This window comes from Canis aureus, chromosome 8 (assembly GCF_053574225.1).
Source record: "Canis aureus isolate CA01 chromosome 8, VMU_Caureus_v.1.0, whole genome shotgun sequence".
Taxonomy (NCBI): Eukaryota; Metazoa; Chordata; class Mammalia; order Carnivora; family Canidae; genus Canis; species Canis aureus.
The window spans coordinates 27505976-27530032 of record NC_135618.1 but is presented as its reverse complement, the minus strand read 5'-3'; the positions used below and the strand labels follow the sequence as shown (position 1 = coordinate 27530032).

At 37.4% G+C, this 24057-nt stretch overlaps 1 protein-coding gene across 4 annotated transcripts in view; it reads right to left on the bottom strand.

Moving 5' to 3' along the window:
- AGL (amylo-alpha-1,6-glucosidase and 4-alpha-glucanotransferase) overlaps window positions 1-22819 on the bottom strand; it is a 72801-nt gene extending 49982 nt beyond the window's left edge. Inside the window, exons 1-6 of one of the 4 annotated variants that reach the window (XM_077905573.1) lie at window positions 22713-22819; window positions 21875-22024; window positions 10086-10296; window positions 9341-9507; window positions 8238-8441; window positions 38-219 (exon numbers count right to left, since the gene is read on the bottom strand). In XM_077905573.1, coding sequence (XP_077761699.1) covers window positions 38-219; window positions 8238-8441; window positions 9341-9507; window positions 10086-10296; window positions 21875-21956 — 846 coding nt within the window. In that variant the 5' untranslated portion in view covers window positions 21957-22024; window positions 22713-22819. The other 3 variants (XM_077905570.1, XM_077905572.1, XM_077905571.1) reach the window with 3 other exon arrangements.
- Window positions 22820-24057: the final 1238 nt, after the last annotated feature.

The following is a 24057-nucleotide window of genomic DNA, read 5'->3' as shown; positions in this document are numbered from 1 at the left end:
TTCTGTTTTAGTGTGATACTCCTCTATACATACTGACATTCATTTGATGATCATTTTCAATCAAAGCAGGTACTCCTTTTTCTTTGTATTTCCCTTCTGCAACGTCACATGATAAATGCCACAGTGCTCTGTCTAAGACCCAGGCAGGTTTTAAGTGTGGAGAATTTACAAGGTTATATGCACTTTCTGGATGTTCCTGGATCCATTTACTATTAGCAGCTTAAAGAAAAAGGAAACATAAAGGAATCTCTTGTAATTAAAATGAAGTTAGTATCCATGTTAAGTTTAAAGATGAAATAAAATATCAACAACCACCACTTATTTTCTTATATAATAGACATCAATATTTAAATATTATATAAACTATGTATTACCTATTGATGTTATACTTTATATTAAATATTTGCTAAAATATTTATCATGATTTATGATACTGTAAAGTGAAAAAATGTTTTCCGGTTGTGGTATCTTGTCATCCACTTCACTATATATTTTTCTTTTCTGTCATAGGAATTTTTAATGCTGTAAGATACAACACTGACTTATTAACACCCCTGTAATAACATGTTTACTATTGTGGGAATTAAGAATGGTCTTGTCCGTGGCCCACTTTGACAGTCCTTGAGTCAATTATATTTTGGAATATTCCTTCTAAGTCTGAAAAACACCTATCCCTCCAAGCCAGACAGGGCTTCCACCCAATCTTCAGAACTCAAAATGTCATTTACACCTTTTTTCCTACATAATCATTTCTTCCTGTGTTTTTTGTGGGGGAGAGGGGAGTGAGGTAAGGTTCTTTCCTCTCTATCTTTAAATATGATTGTATCTCCCTAAGGCTAAGAATACAAACAAATACACATCCTATACAAACAGAGTTATTTCTCTGACTTCTGTAATTTATCAGTATCAAAACCAAACATCTAGAAAATCCAACCTGTATCTGCTGCCTCCACTTTCTCCCTACAGTCTTGTTCCTTTTCCCACTGTATTCTGCTGCTGCAGCCAGCACTCCACTGAGGTTACTCTAAGCCTCCTAATCCTGAAATTTAGTGCTACTTTCTCAACTTTATCCATTTAACCTCTATAACATTTGCCATTACTGATTCATCCTTCATTGATTTATAAAATACCTCTTCCTTGATATAGAAAAGGTATCATCTTGGTGGTTTTTAGTTTTTCCTTCTCTCTTTTGATCCTTCTCCTCATTTCTGCTAAACCTTTGAGGGAGGTGTGCTACATCTTATTCCTTCTCTTTCTTTATTTTACCTGCCCTTCCTCATCTCACCCACTCTTCTTGGGACCTACATCTCAAACCAATCTCAAACCAATCCCAGCTCCAGCCAAGGCCCAGGCACATTTACCCAAGCACTTGATGAGTAGTACTGCCTGAGGACAGCATGTTAACTCAAAATCCATTTGTATATATGTCTATATATATCTACACTTAGGATGTGATCTATCCCAGGCACTGTTCTGGGAAATGGATATTCTGCAGCAAAAGTGAGCAAAGCTCCTGTCCTTGTGGAGCTTTTGCATTCTAGAGAGGGGGATTTGTTTATTTGTTTTATTGTGCTTAGACAATTCTGATAGAAGAAAGTTCAGTTCTCTCACAGGTAACTTCTTTGTATAGCTAATCTTGAATGGTTAGTAAGATACATTGTTTTAGTAATACTGATAAAAGTGAGGCTGAGAAATTGCTAAAAGATACATACTCAAAGAACAAGGGTGTACCTTACAATCCTACTATCCATTTGTATCAGTAAATGCAGAATCAGAATCAGAGTTCTGCAAGGTATTCCACGTATTTACAACATTAAAGAATATCTGCTTTAATTTTTAAATAAATAAAAGCTATATATATTTTTGTTTCATCTTTAAAATAGAGTAATTCCCCTGAATTCCTATTGAGGAGCATCAGTGGTTAATGTACATGAAATAAAAATAACTACTGAACACCTACCATATGCCAATACATACACTAATTTATTAATCCTCATATACTACTGTATGATGTAGGACACACTTATGTTCCTTAAACAGATGAGGAACTGAGGCACAGAGAAGTAAGTTACTCAGCCAAAGTCATACAACTAGAAATGAATTTGGGCAAGTTTCTTCAGATCTTGCAATCTTAACCAGATGAATGTGTTCATGTCTCACTCACTCAGCTGAGTATCATTACAATCCTTACAGAATTTAAAAATCATTATTATTTCTAGTTTCAGTCGTTTATTTAATAAATAATGGAGTACATAATTTATTTATTATTTACTTATATCCATAATAAACACTTGGATGAAGAAGACAGGATACATAAGAAGCAAAGACGTTGTAATAACAGTTAAGTCAATAATTCTCCAATCCAAATCAAGCTGGTTTTCCTTAGTTTTATCATCAGAGTTAATAGAATTCAAGATGTAAGAGAAAAATGTAATGATAATTATATCCAGTTTGGATTTTCATTTATTAAGAATACTATGGCCACCCTAATTTTTTAAATGGTAAAATCCTGAAACTTTGTTACTTATTTTTTTGAAACAAAATCAAGTGCAAAATGAAAAAATTCTAAGCATTAGCTAACAACGTATTTTTTCTAATTCTACATGGAAGAGAAGCCAAATCAACCACATCTTAATAAGTATCAAAATAAGTGAAACATGGAGTTCTAAAGCGGTACAGTAAGGAACTTAGCAGACATTTGCCCCAGCAAAACCATAATTTAAATAGCAAAAATTATATAAAATATAATCATTTAAAGTCTCTGAACATTGTCCTAAGGGCATTCAGCTTATGGAGAAACATTTATTCGAGAAAATCTACTAACTTTTGGCAAGAATAGCAAGAGTCTGTGGCATTTGAACTATGATCTGCTCCCTTAACCCTCCCATCCAGCTATGTGCTAATGGAACCTCTATGCCAGGTGTTCTACTCCGGGTAAGCATGGCCAACATGGAGGTGTCCTCTTACCATCATTTCCAGTCTGGGGTTACAGTTTCATGGTGGGAGAGGCAGGCTGCCTGTGTTTCCCACTCCCTTTAGCTCCATTTTGTAGAAGCTCTTTTCTCTTTTCCAAATAGGCAGGCAAAGAAAATCTCAGTTCCTTTCCTCCACCTAGCACCCCTCTTGTAGGGTGGACATCCTACCTAGCAAGAATACTGGGACTCTAACTGCCCCTAAGAGCTGGAGCTTACTTGCAGGGTGAAGGTTCCATGTGGGGAGGGCAACCAAGAAGACCACGGATTGCTACCTCCTGTCTTGCATGCCCCCAGAATGAGACTGTGCTTGGGAAAAAGTGGTCTCATCCCCAGCTCTGAAGCATGGCACAGGTGTTCTGCTCAAGGATAAAGACAGGCCAGGAGGATGAAGAGTTCTGCCTGAAAGGACTGAATTTGTTTGGAACAGTGGGTGAAGAACTCCATGTGTACGGTTGTTGTTTAAAATAATGAAAACTGTGGTGGGGAGCAGTTAAGAGAATGCTGGTGGCTTCATGATATAAGAAAAACACTGGAGCGAACAACCAGAAATTTAACAGAACTAGGGGGAAGAGAAAGCAGACAGCCCTTCTGGGATCACAGGCAACTGTGGGGGCTGGAAAGGCTGGGTGCATGCACTAGGCTGCACCCACTCAGAAGCAATTCTAACAAGACATGGGAAAGACTTGAAAACATTCCCCAAATCCCATATAGACCCATCAACACAGGACAACTTCCTGGCAAAGGGATTTAAAATATAACCTCTAACCAACCACGGAGTAAACACTAACCTACTCTGACCCAGGGTAACTCCTAGGAAGCCAGGCTTAAAAATAAAATCCCATTCACATCTGGCAGTCTAGAAGACCATATGTATGTCCAGAGCTGTGTGGTCTCCAGAGCAACCTGAGAAGGAACCTCCCAGCTCCTGGTCCTTGTATAAATCTTTATCCATCCTTTTACTGTCAACCTATTTGTATTTTTGAATCTGAACTGTGTTGCCTGTAGATAGTATAGTTGGATCTTGTTTTTTTTCAATGACCTCTGACAGCCTCTGCCTTTCAAGATATAGGTACACCTCAGAGACACTGTGTATTTGGATCCAGACTGCTGGAATAAAATAAATATTGCAATAAAGCGAGTCAAATTTTTTTGACTTCCTAGCATATATAAAAGTTATATTGATATTGCATTGTAGTCTGCTAAGTGTACAATAGCATATCTTTTAAAAAAAAGTACATACCTTAAATAAAAAGGCTATCATGCTAAAAAATGCTATTATCTGAGCTATTGGCAAGTCATAATCACGAATCACTGATGACCAAAACAAATTTAATGAAAAAGTTTGAAATATTGCAAAAATTACCAAAATGTGACACAGAGACATGAGGTAAGCAAATGCTGTTAGAAAAATGCCATCAGGGGATCCCTGCATCGCTCAGCAGTTTAGTGCCTGCCTTCAGCCCAGGGCACGGTCCTGGAGTCCTAGGATCGAGTCCCACATCAGGCTCCCTGCATGGAGCCTGCTTCTCTCTCTCTCTGCCTATGTCTCTGCCAATCTCTCTCTGTGTCTCTCGTGAATAAATAAATAAAATCTTTTAAAAAAATGCCATCAATAGTCTTGTTTGATGCAGGGTTGCCACAAATCTTCTATTTGTTAAAAAAAAAAGTTAGCAGTAACTGAGAAGTGTAATAAAATGAAGCACAATAAAACAATGTTTGCATTACTTTCAAAATTCCCTAGACCTTTGGCTTACAAAATTTTTACTATGCTGAGTGTGGCTATCTTTGTTCTGTTTACTTAAAAGTTCACTGAGCTTTAGGACGTGTAGATTAATTTTCTTTTTTTAATCTAATTTTAAAGACTGGGAAGTTTTTAGCCATTAGTTCTTCAAGTGTGTTTTCTGTTCTTTTCTTCCCTCTCCTTCAGGGATTTCCATGTGCATGTTGGTGCGCTTCAAGATCTCCCACCTTTCACTGGAACTCTGTTCATTTTTATCTTCTTTCTTTTGTTCTTCAAAACATATAATCTCTGTTCACTGATTCTTCTGGCAACTCAAATATACTGCTGAATATCTCTAGTGAATTCTAAATTTTGCTTACTTACTTTACAGCTACAGAATTCCTAGCTGGTTACTTTTAAAATTTTCCATTTAATGATACTCTCTATTTGACGAAATATCATCATCATATCCTCCCCTTTACTGCTCTAAGCTGGTTTCCTTTAATTCCTTAAATATATTTAGAATAGTAGCTTTAAAGTCTATGTTGGCTAAGCATGACATCTAGGACTTTTTAAATTTCTTTTTAAAGATTTTATTTATTTATTCAGAGAGAGAGAGAGAGAGAGAGAGAGAGAGAGAGAGGCAGAGGCACAAGCAGAGGGAGAAGCAGGCTCCATGCAGAGAGCCTGACGTGGGACTCGATCCCGGGACTCCAGGATCATGCCCTGGGCTGCAGGCGGCGCTAAACCGGTGCGCCACCGGGGCTGCCCCATCTAGGACTTTTTAAAGGCAACTTCCGTTGCCTGCTTTTTTTCTTGTGTATAGGTCACACTTGCTGTTTCTTTGTATGTCTCAATTTTTTGGTTGCAAATTGGGCAATTTAGATAACGTACTGTAGCAACTCTGGATATTGAGCCCATTCCTCCCAAGTCTTGTTGGCTACTTGTTTTTAACTTGGCTAGACTATTTTAGTGAAGTCTATATCCCCTACAGTGTGCAGCCACTGCTGCTGCCACTCAGAGGGTGCATCCGTGGCCCCTGGGCAGTAGTCTGGGGTGACAGTGGTTTTTAGCAAGCCTCTCTTGTCTCTTTCCCTGAACTCTGTTAAGCTGCTGCCTCTGCTGGAATCACACCTAGCCGTTAGTCTTTTGTGCTATTATTTTTGATAATAGGCTGGATCATTAATTGCTTCACAGTTTGATCCAATTAAATTTGGACCCCTTGGCAGGGGTAGTCACTGAGGCCAGTCTCTGAGACTCGTCTGATCCCAGGAGGGTTATTCTCAGCTGTGTCTTTCCCTGGGTTTTTTTGGTTAAACTACTGGCTGGTCTATGATTTAGTATACTGGCTTCATGGTGATATCAGCCTCCTCTTGTTTACGACCAAAGTCTCCACTGTTTCCAACAGTGTCCCCTGCTATGTGCCAAATAAAGTCAATTTCATTCTTACTCTGTTTTTACTGCACATCTCCTCCCCTGGGCAGAACACCTGTGTCACTGCTCCACAGCTGGTGGCAGGGACTATAGCTCCGAGTTTTTGGCTTTCTTCTCCAGATGTAGAACCTCCACCCAACAAGCAAGCTGGTGCAAGGCAACTGGGACAGAGTATCCTTTCCCTGCCATGCATGGGGTAAAGTTTTCCCTCTATGATAGGGGTTGAAAGAAGGGAGCCCCAGACCTCTCAGCTGCTCTTGCCCAGAATAGAGTTTCTGCAACAGAATGCTGGAGTTGGGAGGGATGTGAGAAATGTTGGAAGCCTGCCCATTTCAACTGTAGCCCTAGACTGGGAGCTGAGGAGAAAAGCGGCCTTGTGTTCCCAGCTGCACCTGCCAGGAATAGAACTATCATCATTCTGAGCTGGGGCAGGGAGAGGCAGATCCTGGTTCAAATGTCACAGACTATACTGCTCTTACTGAGAGTTAATAGATTTTCTTGATATGCTTTTCCCTATGCCAACTTCCCTTAGAATAATTTCCAAAGACTTTAAACTGTATTTTACAAAATAATTTTTAACAGTTGTTTTGCTGAGTAGAGGGTCTGTGAAGCCCTCACACTGCCATCTGGAAGTTGACTTCCCCTGTATAGTAACTTTTTAATGAAAACTTATTTCACAAAAAGGACATTATGATTGGTAATACTTTCCAATTTAAGGCTGGAAACTTTTTTATATTACATAGATTCTCTCAAATGCCTCAGAAATATAGTCTCTGATAGAGACTGCTACTATATCTCAATTTTTTTCTTCCTTTGTTCCTTTAGTAACAGAACTCCTAAGGTTCAGCTGTACATTTGGCTGGCAAACAGGCTACATTGCAGGATCCTTTACAGGTGTAACAAGAGACAAAATTCTATTTGATGAAATGTGAGTAGAAGTTATATATATATATAACCAGACCATGCCCTTAAAAGGCATGTCTTCCCTTTCTCATTTCCATTGGTAGCAGGTGATACTGGGAACTGGACAGGCCAAATTTGATTAAGAGTCAGAAGCACAGTGTTGGAGATAGAGCAGCATGAGAGAAAGAACCTCATTCCCTATTATCACTGAGCTACTACAACAGTCTTGGGATGCCTATCTCATCTTTTATAAGAAATAAATACAAAATGTTGGCAAATTGAACACCAATAAAAAATAAATTTATTATTAAAAAAAGAAATACAAAAAAAAAAAAGAAATGAATACAGTTTCAGTCTTACATCACTATATTTTTGTCTCTTTGCTATAGTTTCCCATACCATATCCTAACTCACATAATGTCATTATGTAGTTTGGTAAGTTTGATGGAAATATTATTATAGATGTTAAAGTAATTATCAATAATGTCAAATTATCAAGTAAAGAATACTGGGTTCTTAGATATTAGGAAGTTTTCACTGTGGCATACAGAGAAGAGAATATTTGCAAGGCACACTGGGTTAAACTGAAAGCTGATCATGGCCAGAAGCTTCTCCAGACCCAGCTGTTCTGACAGGTGAGAGGAGCAGTAATCTCCCTGAGGATCACCAGTTGGAAAGATCTAATACATTTTATAGAATTGTATATTGGTAAAGAATCTTGAGATCCAACTGGGTTAATTTTAATAAACCCTTTTAACATGTAAAGGGTATAATTTTTAGATTTAATTTATAAGATTTACCAATAATTTTGTTTAAATGATAGTAATTCACTCTTTTTCAAATATATATATACACACACACACACACAAACACTAGAGTACTAGAGCTGCTGCTATGTGGGATTCACATGTTGGTCTGCAAAGTATTAATACTGCAAGTTGAAATATGTGATCATATGTTCCATCTATAATTACTCTCCTGTTTTTATGATCATCACATGCAAAATACTTACATGTTGATTATACCTTCAACTAACACTGTTTTCTTTGAAAGAAAAAAGTGGAGTTGTATAAAGTGATTTTTAAATTGAAGAACATCTATGTGTCATTTGTATTTTCAAAATTTATGCTATATAAAACAGCGAGAAATAATCAGAATATAATATTTTCATCAAAACTAATGGAAGTTGTTAATGAAGCTCATACCAGTATGGTTGTAGACAACATCAGTAATACAAAGAACATTCCATTCCTTTTTCATTTTTTCCACTAGTTGCCCAACATCACTCCAGGTATATTTTTTATTAGGTCTTGAAAAGTCAGGATTTAATTCTAACTGGTTGGCAAGAGAATAGCATGATCTAGATAGCCCAAGAGTCTGTAATGGGGTAAAATGAATCATGTTGTAACCTGTAACACAAGAAAATAAACAAAGAAAAAAAAATAAAAACAAAGAAAATAAGCAAAGACTATAAGAAAAAAACAAACTAAAACTAAGCAAAATACAAGTTTAAACTTCCCTAAATGATTCTAAATAGCAAAGCAACCATGCAACTAGAAAAGGGGTCAAAGACTAGGGTTCAAATCCTAGCTATATCCCAAGTGACTTCAACCAAGTCTACTTAAATCTTTTAGCGTATCAGTGTCTTCATATATAAGACAGAGATCATGAGATACTACATTTGAGAAAATCATTGTACACAGTGCCTAGTTATCATAGGGGTTCAATTTATATTTATTGGATATATACATATATGCATATATGTATATACTTTATACAAGAATATCAGCACGTTTTGCTCCTATTTTTAATGTTCCACTAGTTTCAATTATGTCAGTAAACTTCTTGGCTTTCTTTATATTATATTCAACTTAAAAGTAGAAAATTAATATTACCCTTTGCATAAGAGTAAAATACAACTTAAATTGCATTTTACTCTTGATATGTATGGCAGCACACACCTTCCATATGGAAGACAGTTACTTAATGTTGAATTAAAGTTATATACAATAATAATACATTTTCTAAAACATTTTAATAGTTTACTACTAATTTTTATGTCAAAGTAAAGTCTTAGGACAATGAAGATCTCATTTTATTATGAGATTACCTTAATTTACTGAGTTGAACCATATAATTTGCTATTTTTGTAGGTTAAAAATGGTTGTTTTAACAACTTTGTATGATTCTATTTATATTACTATATACTAAGAAACAAAATTAAAAGGAGAATCAAAGCTTTGAAATCTATATCACAGAGGATAATCATTTTTATTTTTAAAAAGAAAAGAAAGATATCTGACATTACCTGATTCTTTTGCAACTCTAAGTCTGCTTTCCCATTCATCAAAGGGTCCCAAACACTTAGCTAAAAATGTCTGGAGAGTAACACAGTCCAAGGGTAATACGTGATTATCAGCACCAACATATAAAATAGGATCCACAACTATGTAACCCCCACCACTTTTCTCATTTCTAAGGAGAAAACAAAACAAAAACTTCTCAATGATAGGAAAAAAAAATTCTCATGTAATAGTCTGACTCTCTAATGGGAGGTTGAATTGTCCCATTTAAAAATATATTTCTAATAAAAATAAAATAAAATAAAATAAAAATAAAAATATATTTCTAAGCACATAAAATCATTTACAAAGTTGCAATGAAACTCAATAGAAACCCCACATTTTATCCTTTTCTAATCTCTATATAATGACATAATACATACCATATCTAATAACGTTGCTGTCAGGAAAAATAAGTGTACTAAAATCTGTCAGTAATAACAAGGGCACTCAAGCAAATAGTATCTTATAATGAAGTTATATGAAAAGACTAGAGTTTTCAAGTGATTACTTAAAAAAAAAAATACTTTGAATCTGCAATGAGTCTTACAATTACTTCCTAGGAACCAAAGAACCATATTCTATTTGTATCTCAAAAAATCCTGTGAAAATCACACTGCCATGATTTATATAGTAACTTTTTACAAGCTAGGTAATTTAACTAGATGGAATAAATTAACTCCCCCCCCATATAAAGAACACCTGACTTACCCTTGAAGGAAGTAATACTGAAATGATCCAGCTTGCTGAAGATTAAGTTTACAGTATTTATCAGAATCATCTTCTCTTTCTGTTGGGTTTTCCCATTCCAGGGAACGGAATTTTTCTCGATTAAATGTTTCTCCGGGAAATGGGTAATTTGTGTACACAGTAACTGCTTTTCCCTGTAAAGTGGGGCCTAATCGGAACTGTAGCTCGAACCCTAAACAAAAAGCATATTTCAATAAACTCACTGTAGGAACTTAAATTACCACATTAAGAAATAAAGTATTACATAAACTATGGTTTCTCAACTATGTTTAAAATAACTCCTAATACATAATGCTGGTTTTGGAACTACTTTGCATTCTAATTTAGCTGAATTTTATATTTCAACAAACACTACACCACAGAACTGCCTGCTTTGTATTGTCCCTCTCTTCTCCTCCTGGAACCTGTTTCCTATTTGCATGGCTACTCTGGGATATGCAAGTTTTCTTTTTTCTTTAGTAACATATCTTTCAACTTTATTGAAAGTGCTTTTAGAAAACTAGGATAGCATTAACGTAAAAAAACAAAATGAAATTTTACTGAACTTGAAATCTTTTAAAGTTCAATTTCAGTATAATTAACATACAGTGTTATATTATTTCCAGGTGTACAATATAGTGTTCAGTAATTCTACACATTACTCAGTGCTCATCATGATAAATGTACTCTTTTTTTTCTTAAGATTTTATTTATTCGAGAGACAGAGAGAGAGAGGCAGAGACATAGGCAGAGGGAGAAGCAGGCTCCTCACAGGGAGTCCAAAGCGGGACTCGATCCCTGGACCCGGGATCATGACTTGAGCCAAAGGGAGACGCTCAACCACTGAGCCACCAGGTGTCTCGATAAATGTACTCTTAATCCCCTTTATCTATTTCATCCATCTCCCTACCCATCTCCACTCTGGTAATCATCAGTTTGCTCTCTATATTTAAACTCTGGGGTTTTTTGTTTCCTTTTTTCTTTGTTTTGTTTCTTAAATTTCATATATGAGCAAAATCACATGATATTTGCCTTTCTCCGGCTAATTTCATTTAGGATTATATTCTCTAGATCCATCCATGTTGTTGGAAATGAACAATTTTGAGCAGAGAAGTCATAAGACCTAACTTGTGTATTAAATCATTTTGTGTACTATGTCACTCTGAATATGTCTGCTTCTGGTCATAATGGAGTTCTGTCTGCTTCTGGTCTAATTAGTATTAGATTTGCTCTCTGATGAGAAACTATTAGAAATATAGGAGACAACCATTTTCAGAAATAAGTAGTGAAGCACTGTGATGCCTAATAGAAGGGTGATTCCTATGAACCCTCTAGCTTTCAGACTGGGGGAGCTTTTTGGGCTGTGACACAGGGAGCAGAAACAGTAGTCTGAGTTAAGGAGACAGAGATTAGAGTTTGGGGAGGGTGAAGAAACTGCAATTTTCAGGGCAGAGTATGGCACAGAAGAAAGCTCTGTAAATAAAGAGCTCTAGAAAATTACCTAGGGTCATCTTCAATCTGCCTGAATACCAGGCTGACATGGGTAGTATTCGACTCCAGGAGACTGGACAAAGGATAACTAGTAGGAGCTATCAATTGACCAATTCCCAAAGCTCACGCAGGCCTGGGAGACATTAGAATCTTCAAGCAGTCAGAGTGCAGAGATGTTGTTGAACATCCGTTGTATTCAAAAGAGTCGTGTCGTATGTAGTAGGGCTAATACAGCCTTAGAGTAAAAACTACAATAACCTATCCTGTCAAAGCCTAAGATAGCCTCAATTGGATTAAGCTGACCCATAGATAATGTAAATGGCTGCTAAAGTAAAGATACTACTCCTTTAAAGAAAGATAAACAAAATCAGAGATACAACAACAGAACATTCACAATGTCCAGCATCCAATAAAAAACTGCTAAATAGAAAGAGGAGGTGAGCACATCAGTGACACAGTTACCTGAGGTAGGGCATTCCACACAGAAAAAACAGAAGATATAAAGGACCCGAGACTCCTGCTTCTGGCAAAGATGGAATGAATAACACGGATTGGATTTACAATCTTCCTTGAGACTTAGAAGAAAGAAACCAGGAAAAACCAGACAAAATATATGAAATGATAGTTTTCAAGCCTAGACATCAGGCAATAAAGGTCCGTGACCCCTAAGAGACAGAAAATAAACAATGTGAATCCTACAACTGTCCCTTCTTACTACTGTGAAAGAATTTCCAGGTTGAGGCACAAGGAAGAGAACTAGGCAGAGCTCAACTAACTTTCTGAGCAAAGAAGATGGAGTGAAGAATCTGTTCAGAACAAAGCAGCTAGTTTGCAGATGAGACCAGTTGGCAGCTAGTTTGCAGATGAGACTAGTTGGTAAGGAGGAGAAAGCTGCACAGAGACAGAACTCCAGAGATTTGCAGAAGTTCCGCCTTGAGTATTCAGCTGAGTACTGCTCAGTGCATGTCTGAAACCAAGAATAGTGTTTGTTCTCACCAGCCAGATTGGAAAAATTCATAATTCATGAGGCACTGGGGAGAAAGTTCAGAGGATCTTGTTTCTGTAGTTGAGAATAATGAGCCCTGGACTGGGCATCATAAAAGTAAAACTCCAAAAGTGTTAAAATATTTCCAAGTAACTTAACTTCATTCCCAAACAAAGACAAAAAAACATTTTTAAGACCAGCATCCAACAAAGTAAAATCCATAATGTCTGGCATCCAAACAAAGATTATAAGACATACAAAGAAACAAGAAAACACAACCCTAAAAATGGAAAATAATCACTTATTGAAAACTGACCTTAGATATGACACAGATGTTGAACTAGCAGGTAAGAAAGGACCTCATTTATCATAACCATATTCCATATGTTCAAAAAGTTATTTCAAGGTACATAAAATATTTAAAGCAAAACAGAACAAATGATCCAAACCAAACTTTTAAAAATAAAAACTACAAGGTCTGAAATGAAACACCTGCAACATGGAATTGATGGATGGTGAGATATGGCATTAAAAAAGGTTAGTGAATTTTAAGACACAGGAATAGAAATATGCAAAATGAAACAAAGAGATAAAGAATTTAAAAAATTGAAAAAGTATTAGTGATCTGTGGAACAATTCAAGCGGCCTAATATATAGGTAATTAGAGTCCTCAAAGAAGAGGAAAGAGAGGGGGGATATCAAGTATTTAAAGAAACAATGGGTAGAAAGATTCCCAAATTTGGCAAAAGCAACAAATTTGTAGATCCAAGTTCAATAAATCACCAATCAAGAAACATGAAGGAAATCAGACCAAGAAACATCAAAATCAAATTTCACAAAACCAGTGACAGAATATCTTACACGTAGCCAAAAGGAGGAAAAATGTTACAGTAATTTCAAGGAACAATAAGAGAATGACAGCAGATTTCTCATGGGAAACAATAAAAGCAAGAAGACAGTGGAGCAATATCTTTAGAGGTACAGTTGATCCTTGCACAATATGATTTGAACTGTGCAGGTTCCTTTACAGGTTTTTTTTTTTTTTTAAGATTTTTATTTATTTGACACAGAGAGAGAGAGAACAAGCAGAGGAAGTGGCAGGCAGAGGGAGAGGGAAAGCAGGCTCCCCACTGATTAAAAGCCTGATGCAGGACTTGATCTCAGGGTCCAGGATCATGACCTCAGCTGAAGGCAGATGCTTAACCAACTGACACATGGTTTTATAAAAGTACAGTACTGTAAATGTATTTTTTCTTCCTTATGATTTTCTTAATAACATACTCTTTTCTCTAGCTTATTTACTGTAAGATTACAGCACATAATACATAAAACATACAAAATATGTGTTATCTGTAAGGCTTTTGGTCAACAGTAGGCTATTAGTAGTTAAGATGTGGGGAGTCTAATGTTATAATTGGGTTTTTGGCTGCATGGGGAAGGGGGTCAGTACCCTTGGCCTTTGCATTATTTAAGAATCTACTGTACTTAAAGATTAAAACTGTCAGCCTAGAATTCTATACCTGGTGAAAATATCTTTCAAAAATAAAGGTGATGAGAGCCAAATTTTTCAATGTCAGAGAAGATGTTACAAATAAGCAAGGTGGAAGCGACAATGAACTCTATTGTGGTGGATATGAATCAGAGATATCAGTATGAACTGTCCTATAAATGCATATATAAATAACATCAGTTTGATTCAAAGCAAATCCTGAAAAGCAAAACATGTAGGTATGTTTCAATCATGTTTAAAGCTGCTCTTTGGTAGAAGTAAGTCCCTCCCAATGATGTTCAATGGATGGTAAATTCTATACCACATTATTAAACACCAGGTAAGCTAATCTTTGTCAACAAAAGATTTCAATAGAAGACATTAAGAGAATGCTGGACTCTTTCAATTTTCTGTTATCCAATCAAACACCTCTACCTTTGCCTAGAGAAATACAAATACTCTGTTGCATAATACAGTATGGATATTGTGAGGAATGGAAGTTCTAAGCTGTCCTTGAAAAAATTATAATTTAGTGATAAATACTACTAACTATATTCTTGGATTGTACTAAATTATGAACATAATTTTTTTCATAGCAAATGGTTTTAGCAAGTAAGAAACAAATTATCCAAATGGCATTATTAAGTGATTGCAAAAATCCAGGGACTCACTTCTACTTCTCATACTTCTTATAAGTAGAGTGAAATTTATAATTTCTTTTCCAGGTAACTATATATACAGATTTTTCTACAAATAATTTGGCAGAAATATACTAGTGTTAATAAGGGTTATGTTTAACCCAATAGTTTCATATATACATATATTTTCTGAGGAATTAATCAATGATGTAAACATAGAGTATATTCATAGCAGCTTAAAAAACTAAATATCTAATATTGGGAATGATTAAATAAATTAGGGTAAAAATTATTTTATTATGCAAGCTAGAATATTATAAGCCATTATAAGCCATGTTATAAGATATTTAATAACATGGCTACTTTTATTCCTTTTTGTTCATTTTCTGCATCTATATAGATCTTTTGAAATCCTTTCCGGGAAAAAGCATGGCTGAATTGTGGCAGTAAGCCAGGAGGTGGAATTTACACACCATTACACTATACACAGGTTTCAACTTGCTTGAGTAGTAAAAACTCAATTTTGTTTTCAAACAACACACCAAAAAAAGGCTTTTTATATACTTCTATGATTTTATACTTAAGGAAACATATTTTAAAATTAGAGGTACAATTATGAAGAGATAGTTTGAGAAATAATTACCCAAAGAATTAAAACATGAAATTTTAATACTCAGTGACTGTGAGAATCATAAATACCTGTATCTTTACAACAATGATTAAATTTATTACAGAAGAAGTACTTTCATTTTCAACAGGTACATTAGGGATTAGCTGCCTGAGCATATTTAAACAACCTGTCCCCTGTTCAGTTTATACAAATATTGTTTTTATCATTACACAAGGATTCAGAGAACTTGTAGTACAAAGGTTAAAACTCATTCAAAATCTCAAAACAGTATTTGGATGAGTGATATCCCTTCAGAAAAAGCTGACAAGCATTCTCTAAATACGGTATTTATTTATAGAATATACATGTAGGATGACTTAATAGATTATATAAAGTATAAAACATAAAAATGGGATAAAATATAAATAAACAATATTTTAAAGGACTAATTTTTAGACTAAAAGACTAAAATCTTTAAAAAACATAAGTTTCATCAATTTTAAGTCTTAGTTTAACATTTTATGATAAAGTAATTTAAAGATTCAAACATCTGCTAATTGATATTTGGCTTAGTGGCCCTGGACTTGAAAAACACACCAAGATACCCAAATTCAAATGGAAGGAGTTCTTGGTGGCTATGTTTACTAACCCATAACATTAACTTTTTTTTTTCTTTTTAAGATTTTATTTATTTATTCACGAGAGACACACAGAGAGAGAGCAGAGACACAGGCAGAGGGAGAAGCAGGCTCCATGCAGGGAGCCCGATGTGGGACTCGATCCTGGGGCTCTAGGATCACGCCCTGAGCCAAAGGCAGACGCTCAACCACTGAGCCACCCAGGTATCCCTATAACATTAATTTTTCAATGCCATTCACCAACTATGTAAAGATTTTTGTTGAAATGTGCTAGTAAATACATATTTTTCCTGACATCATCGTTTTCATAAGTTAATAAGATGTTCCATATTTATATATTAAACAGATGATTTGAAAACCAACTAAAATCCTTTATTTGGAAGATTTTAAAGATTAAAAAATTTGGGGGGGTACCTAGGTGGCTCAGTTGGTTGGGCATCTGCCTTCTGCTTAGGTCATGATCTCAGTGTCCTGGAATAGAGCTCTGATTCTGGCTCCCTGTTCAGCAGGGAGTATGCTACTCCCTCTCCCTCTGTGTTCTCCCCTCTTTCTCTCTCAAATAAATAAAATCTTAAAAAAAAATTGTTTTGTTATCGACTTTTTAAAGAGGGCAGATATTCATTATATGGCTAAAATCATATGATGGAAGTGTTATTAAAATACATATTCAAAATGTTCTTGCTATAGCAAGGGTCAGCAAACTATATCAGCCTACTACCTGTTTCTGAAAATAAAGTTTCTGTAAATAAAATTTTATTGGAACACAGCCACATCCATCCATTTATGTGTTGTTTATGGTTGCTTTCATGATACAATAGCAGAGTTGAGTAGTTGTAACAGAAGGTATATGGCCTGTGAAGCTATCTTTTTTTAAAGATCTATTTATTTATTTAAAAAAATTTTTTTAAATTTATTTATGATAGTCACAGAGAGAGAGAAAGAGGCAGAGACATAGGCAGAGGGAGAAGCAGGCTCCATGCACCGGGAGCCCAACGTGGGATTCAATCCTGGGTCTCCAGGATTGCGCCCTGGGCCAAAGGCATGCACTAAACCGCTGCGCCACCCAGGGATCCCAGATTTATTTATTTATTCATGAGAGACACACATAGAGAGAGAGGTAGAGACACAGGCAGAGGGAGAACTTGGCTTCCTGCAGGGAGCCCAATGTGGGACTAGATCCCAGATCCTGTGAGCCCAAGGCAGACGCTCAACCGACAAGCCACCCAGGTGTTCCCCCCTAGGAAGCTATCTTAATCCTAACACTTTATAGGAAAAAATGTGATCAACTCTGCTCTATAGTATCAATTTCCATCAAAAAGCAGTTAATTTTCTCACTCATGTTTACTTCACAGTTAAATTGTGTTTATTTTTCCAGAAAATATTTTCTAAGTATTGTACTATTGAAAGCTACATGTCATTCCTAAAAAGGACAAATCTCAAACAGCAAATATCAAACACTTTCTAACTCATCTTTAAGTTTGACAACCTTTTGAGGTAAAAGAGGCATTTAGGGCAGCCCCGGTGGCACAGCGGTTTTGGCGCCACCTGCAGCCCGGGGTGTGATCCTGGAGACCCAGGATCAAGTCCCGCATCGGGCTTCCTGCGTGGAGCCTGCTTCTCTCTCTGCCTGTGTCTCTGCCTCTCTCTCGCTCTCTCTGAATGAATAAATAAATAAATCTTTAAAAAAAAAAATAAATAAATAAGAGAGGCATTTATTGTTATTCTACATTTTGTTACAAAGTACTGTACATAATCTACTATTTAAGATAATATAATTTGTATATGTACTTAACCTGGATTAGGTAAAAGTGTAACCCATGGCAACATACTACAAGCAAACCAGCTATGGCGTGACTGTCAACTCCTTCCAGACCTACAACCTCCACTGTTTTCTCAGAATATGTCTTTTTTGTTTATAACTCATCTGACACACAAACTGAATGCATCAATGTCATTTTATGCATTACCAAAATTTAATTGCTTTTTAAAAAATCTTTTTAAAAAGTTTTTTATTATTTTTTAGTGATCTCTATACCCAATGTGGGGCTTGAACTCATGACCCTGAGATCAAGTCGCATGCTCTTCTGACTGAGCCAGCCAGGTGCCCCCAAATTTAATTGCCTTTTTAAAAAGATTTTATTAATTTAGTTGACAGAGAAGGGGAGAGCAGGGGGAATGGGTAAAGGGGAAGCAAGCTCCCTGCTGAGCAGGGTGCCTGACACTGAGCTTGATCCCAGGACCCTGGGATCATGACATGAGCCAAAGGCAGATGCTTAACTGACTAAGCTCCCTAGGCACCCAACTTTTTAAAAACAAAAACAGTTGAAAGAAAAAAAAAGAGAAAAGAAAAGAAAAATCCTGTACTTTTTTTCTGTATTCCAATAGATAGGTCAGTGCACATGCCCATGGGTACATAGCTACTCGACCTCTAGTACAAATCCCTGAAACTAAAATTTTTATATACAGTAAATGAAACATTAGAATACCTAGACTATGTCAGATTCCATAATTACTCACTCAGTTTGCTATAATTAGCTTAGGTCATAGCAGTACGTGGTGTGGCTATCTTATTCCCCATAGAACACTAGGAATACTTTACTCAGATTAGCCATATCCCTCCTGTAGGCAACTAATAAAGTGAGTGATTAAACTATTACTATAAACTCAATTTTTTCCATCTTGCTCCCTCCCTAAATTTATATAAGCTTAAGCTCCTAATCAAGAAATCTTTATAAGCATTTTCTAAAAAAAAAAAAAAAAAATATGAGCTGAAATTTGACCAACTGATATAAAAATGGAAGAACTCCAGGTTTGGGGAAAACTGATTTTGTTCATTATTCTGCTACTGAATGAAATATGAAATATAGGGGAAAGCTACAATTTGGCTGGAAAAAATAATTATTTGGTCTCATACTTGTTGAGTGAGAAGAATCTACTGAGATATTAGCCTTGAAAATGAGGAAGAATCCTTTCTTAGGAAAAAGTGAAAAAAGAAAATAAAAGAAAAGGAAAAGAAAAGGAAAGAAAAGAAAAATGAGAGGGACTTGGTGACCAATTAAATATGAAAGAACCAAAAACTACCAGAGTTTTTCTTCACACTCAATTGGTCACCAAGTCCTATGAATTTTAAAATGTCTCATACTCTATTTCCTTTTTTCTCTGATGTAGTCAAACCTTTATCTTTAACCAGACAGGTTTTCTTTTTTTTTTTTTTTTAAGATTTTATTTATTTATTCATGAAAGACACAGAGAGAGAGAGAGAGGCAGAGACACAGGCAGAGGGAGAAGCAGGCTCCCTGCAGGGAGCCCAACATGGGACTGGATCCTGTGTCTCCAGGATCACACCCTGGGCTGAAGGCAGTTAAACCACTGAGCCATCCAGGCTGCCCCCAGACATGATTTTAAAATAGCATTCTCGATTTCTTGTCTCTAATATCCCTTCATCCTTCCATTATAATTATCTTCTATAACAATATGATCACCTCATTACCGCACACAAAAAAAATCGACGTTCCCATTTATATCACTTGGTTGAATTTACCGGTTTCGACTAGAGTTACAGACTGAACCACATCATTCTTATTTATAACCCCTTCTTAGTTCCCTCTTCAAACAGCTTGCTGAATTTACACGTTTTGCTAGTTATAACTGGTGTCTTAGTAATCAATTAGCAAGGATTTATTGACTATTATACATTGTCCTAGGTTTTTTTTTTTTTTTAATTTACATTGTCCTAGGTTTATAATACTTTCCCTATGCTCACAGTTCTTAAACTCCAGTTGGACTCTATAAGACCAATAAACTTTTAAACACTGCTACATTGTTCAGGACTTAATTGTTCTGTGCCCATTATGTGATTGGAAATCAAAGAGAGGAGATAAAAAAAATTAAGGAAGGACTTCATGGAAGATACGGAATTTTAGCTGAAAGTTGAGAGGTAGGCAACACAAAGAACTGATAGGAAGGGGATTTAATAGATACAGAAGAGAGGAATCAGATGGAGGTGAAGATGTCAGGAGAGCTATGAGAAAAGCCAGTGGGGAGGAAATTAACGGAGGAAATGTAAAGATGTAGGACATTAGTGATGGGGGTGGGGGGGTAGCAATGAGATACAACTTTGGCTAGGGAAGGTGGCTTCCATTATAGAATGTCTTGGAAGCCAGCCAGAGGCATTTAAATTTGACTTTATATATAGACACTAATTAATGAATAGGGAAGAGATGGCATAAGATTATTCCAGTATCCATATTCAGGCATACGAAAGAGACAGAGAGATAGGCAAACAGAGACATTTAGAAAGAAATTATAGGGCTTAAAGACAGATTGCAGTTAAAGAGAAGAAGTTGACAAAGAAAAGTACAAAGTTTCAAAGGCCTTGAAACTATGAAAATGGAGATACCACTAAATAAACAGGATAGGAAATCAAGAAGGTCAGAGAATGGGGAGATGGTTTTGTACATGTTAGATTTAAGTATATCCATCCAGTGGAGCTATCCTATTCTATTCTATTGTGTAATACCTGGGTGAAGCCAAGAATCCAGAATGAAAATGCTCAGGTATAGTGATCTATCAAAGCCTTATACCCACTTAGGACTTTAAAACTCTATATTATTAATTTTGAGCTTCAAAATCCAGGAAGGTACAAAAGGAGAAATACCTTCATTTCACAAATAATGTTAATAACTCATGTGATTTTCCCAAAGTCAAATAAGTTGCTAGCAGCAGAGCCAAGAAGATTCTAGTTTTTTACTCTTGCCATTATATTCCCGGCTTTCAAGAAGCAAGCAAAATTCAAGGCTCTTCTTTCAAAAAGAGCCATCAGCATGCAAGCAGCAAATGAAGCTATGAGAATGTATAATTTTTTTGATGGAAGAAAAAGAGAAAGAGAAAGGATTTCTGGCAGATAGGAAGAATTAATTAAAATCTGGAAGGAAGAGATCTCAGCAACAGATACCACCAAGTAGACAGGAGTACTCAAGAGGGTAGGAAAAAATTTAAAAGCAGGAAAGTGCAGAGTCAAGAAAGCCAAAAATGGAGTTAGTACTCTGTGATCTTAAATGCCAAAGTTGGAAGAAGGTGATTTGGCACGGAGGTAACACATTTGATGGCTGAATTTTTTTTTTTTTTTTCCAAAACTTTACCTCTTGAGATATTGGGCGAAAAATCTTTCAATGTTTACATCAATGTCTGTTACACTACTAAAGGGGTCTGCATTTAAGTTTTCATACATTACACTTCTACTTCACAAGTTTTATTAACATAAATGAGTGTAGAATGTTTTTCAAAATTGAAAAATTATAAAGCCTTAAAAAAAAAACCTCAAATATATTTCAACATAACCTGATCAGTTTCTTCACTTTTTATTTGACAAAAAAATGTTCAGCTTTTCTCTTCTCCATATTTGAGAGGCTTTGGGGAAACATAAATAATAGTTTGCTTTTTGCTGTGATCCATTTTACTAAATCAAAGTTCCAGTAAAGGAAAAGAATGAGGGCTGTAAAAAAGCAAAACTAAAAAAAAAAACAAAAACAAAAAAACAAAACAAAACTATACATATATGCCCCAAGTTAAATTCCGTATGAAGTAATTTACCAAGTTTTCATAATGATTGTTAATCGAAATAATATGATCAATGTCTTGATCCTATTTGCAACTTTTGTCTTAAGTGGAAGTTACCACGGAAAGAAAAGTGAACTATTTTATCCTTGTTCTAACACCACGTACATAACATTTTCAATTTTACAACTGAAACCAACTTTCATTAGTGATATTTTTAGAACACAGCACCATCTTTGCACTGATCAAGCTTAGAAAGATCCTTGGAAATTCCACCTATCTTAAAGTCTAAAAAAAATTTAATATGACCACACATTGAAAAACGGAAAAGACACGCAAACTAATCAAACAACTTGCTACTGACCTTGTTCAAGTCTGAAGAGGGTCTTTTCCAGCTTTTCCATTTCGTTCAGAAGTAAGATTCTAATCTGCTTACTGTGTCCCATTTTGGCTTCTAGAGGACTTGAAATCGTTCAGAAGAATGAAAAGGACTCCGAAGTCGAATGAATTACCCCTACGAAACAAAAAGAGGAATTAAGGTAAAGAACTATTACCTTAAACTCTGAGGCTGACAGCCGCACTTACATGTTCTAAACGTGTTTTCACCCCTAGCAGAGCAGAGAGAAAGAATGAATCTTATTAAACAGGACCTGAGGAGGCAAATTAATAGTTTCCTCCCTTCGAGCACAACCGGACCGAAGGAACCCTCCTGTATGATAGACTCTTGCAACGAAAACAAAAGAAAACAAAAACCTAAATTATTCTCAGAGAAGAGCAATACGTTGTGGAAAGCCTGGATTGGGGTTGGGGGGGTGGAAATTCCCGGTCCCAAGCCAGAAGGCTTTGGAGACTACAAATGGCACTTCTGCTTACAAGAGATTAGTGTGCTCCGAGATAACAGGTGGGCGAGCTCCCCATTCCCAAATTCGGGTTGGAAGCCACCAATGGGGAGATGAGAACAGAGGGAAGCAGTTGTTCCTCCGGAATAGCATAGGATGTACAGACAGAGCTATAGATAGAAAGCAGGCCTCCCCGGGAGCCGGCGGCGGCCCTAGCACTTACGCTGCGCGGCCCGCCCGTGCGCCTCCCGGGCCCTGCAGACCTGCGGCGGGGCGGCCGCAGCCGGGGGAGGATCCAGACCCGCGGCCCGCGCCCGCGCCCGCCCCCGCGCCCGCGCCCGCGCAGGGGGCAGCCCCGCTCACCCAGGGCCCGGCGCCTGGAGGGCACGGGGCGGGGCGACGGCAGCCGGGCCAGGCCGGGGCGGCGGCGCGGACCGCGAGCGCCCCCGGGACCGCGCTCCGAGAGCCTCGACCCCGCCGACCTCTGGGGCGCGCACCCCGCGGGGGGCTGCCAGGGCCCCCCGCCCACTTCCGGGAGCGCCGCGGCCGCTAGTCTCGCGAGACTGTGGTCGGCCGGGCCGGGGTCAGGCGGCGGCGGCGGCCCGGGCGGCCCGCGAGCGGCTGCTCCTCCCGCGGCTGGGGAGGTGCGAGGTCCGGCTTGTGCGTCGCGAGCTCCGGGCTGAAGGTTAAAATGCTGCGGTAGACGGGCTGCCACGAGGAGCCCCACGGGGCCGCTTTGTGGAACGGCTGAGTGGTGGGAGGCCAGCCGCCCAGCTGCTACTGCTTTTTCCACCACGATGTTGTTTTGTAGCTTTGTTTTGATTTTTTTTTAAAGATTATTTATTTATTCATGAGAAACAAAGAGAGAGGGGCAGACTCCGTGCAAAGAGCCCGATGCGGGACTCGATCCGGGTCTCCAGGATCTCACCCTGGGCCGAATGCAAACCGCTCAGCCACCCAGGGCTCCCCTGACTGGTTTTTTTTTTTTTTTTTTTTTTTTAATTTAAACATGGCTTATGTTTGCTTGGCCCCAGTTCTCCGAATCTTGCTTTCCCCGTGGCTAGAATAAGGGGCCTGGCCACAGGCTTTGGCATTCTGTCCGTCCTGCGCGGGCCATCTCCGGGTCTGACACGGGGCGCCCCTTGAACGCAGACACGGACGGGCTAGGAAGGGGAAGTGCGGGCAGCTCACGCACGACGGAGGCCGCAGGCACCACTTGCACGGTGTCTGGTTGCATCTGACGTACACTGCAGAGACCTGAAGTTTGTATGGGATTAAGAATCTATTCTGGCTTTTGGTGCATGTATTTTAGGGCAGAAATTTAGGATGTGGTACAGATGCCTATGGGGATTGAATGCCAGGGGAAAAGAAAACCCCTAGAGCATTCTGAAGACACCAAAGGATCATGAGAAAACAGTAGGTCTGCAGGGTGGAGAAAAACCTTGCTTTCCTTATGGTAGACGTAGTATAGGTCCAAAACCAATGAGTTACAAACTAAAGATACGGAGATGTTTGTTTTAGTAAATTTCTGAGAATGGCTAGTTGCAATGGCCCAAAGCTGGGTTTGGGAACCCATAGTTCACTTAACTTGTTCAACTAGTATTTATTGAGCACCTAGAATTTGCCAGGCATGGAAGTGAAACAAATTCATTGCCCTCGTGGAACTCCTACTTTTTTTTTTTTTTTTTTTTAAGATTTTATCTATTTA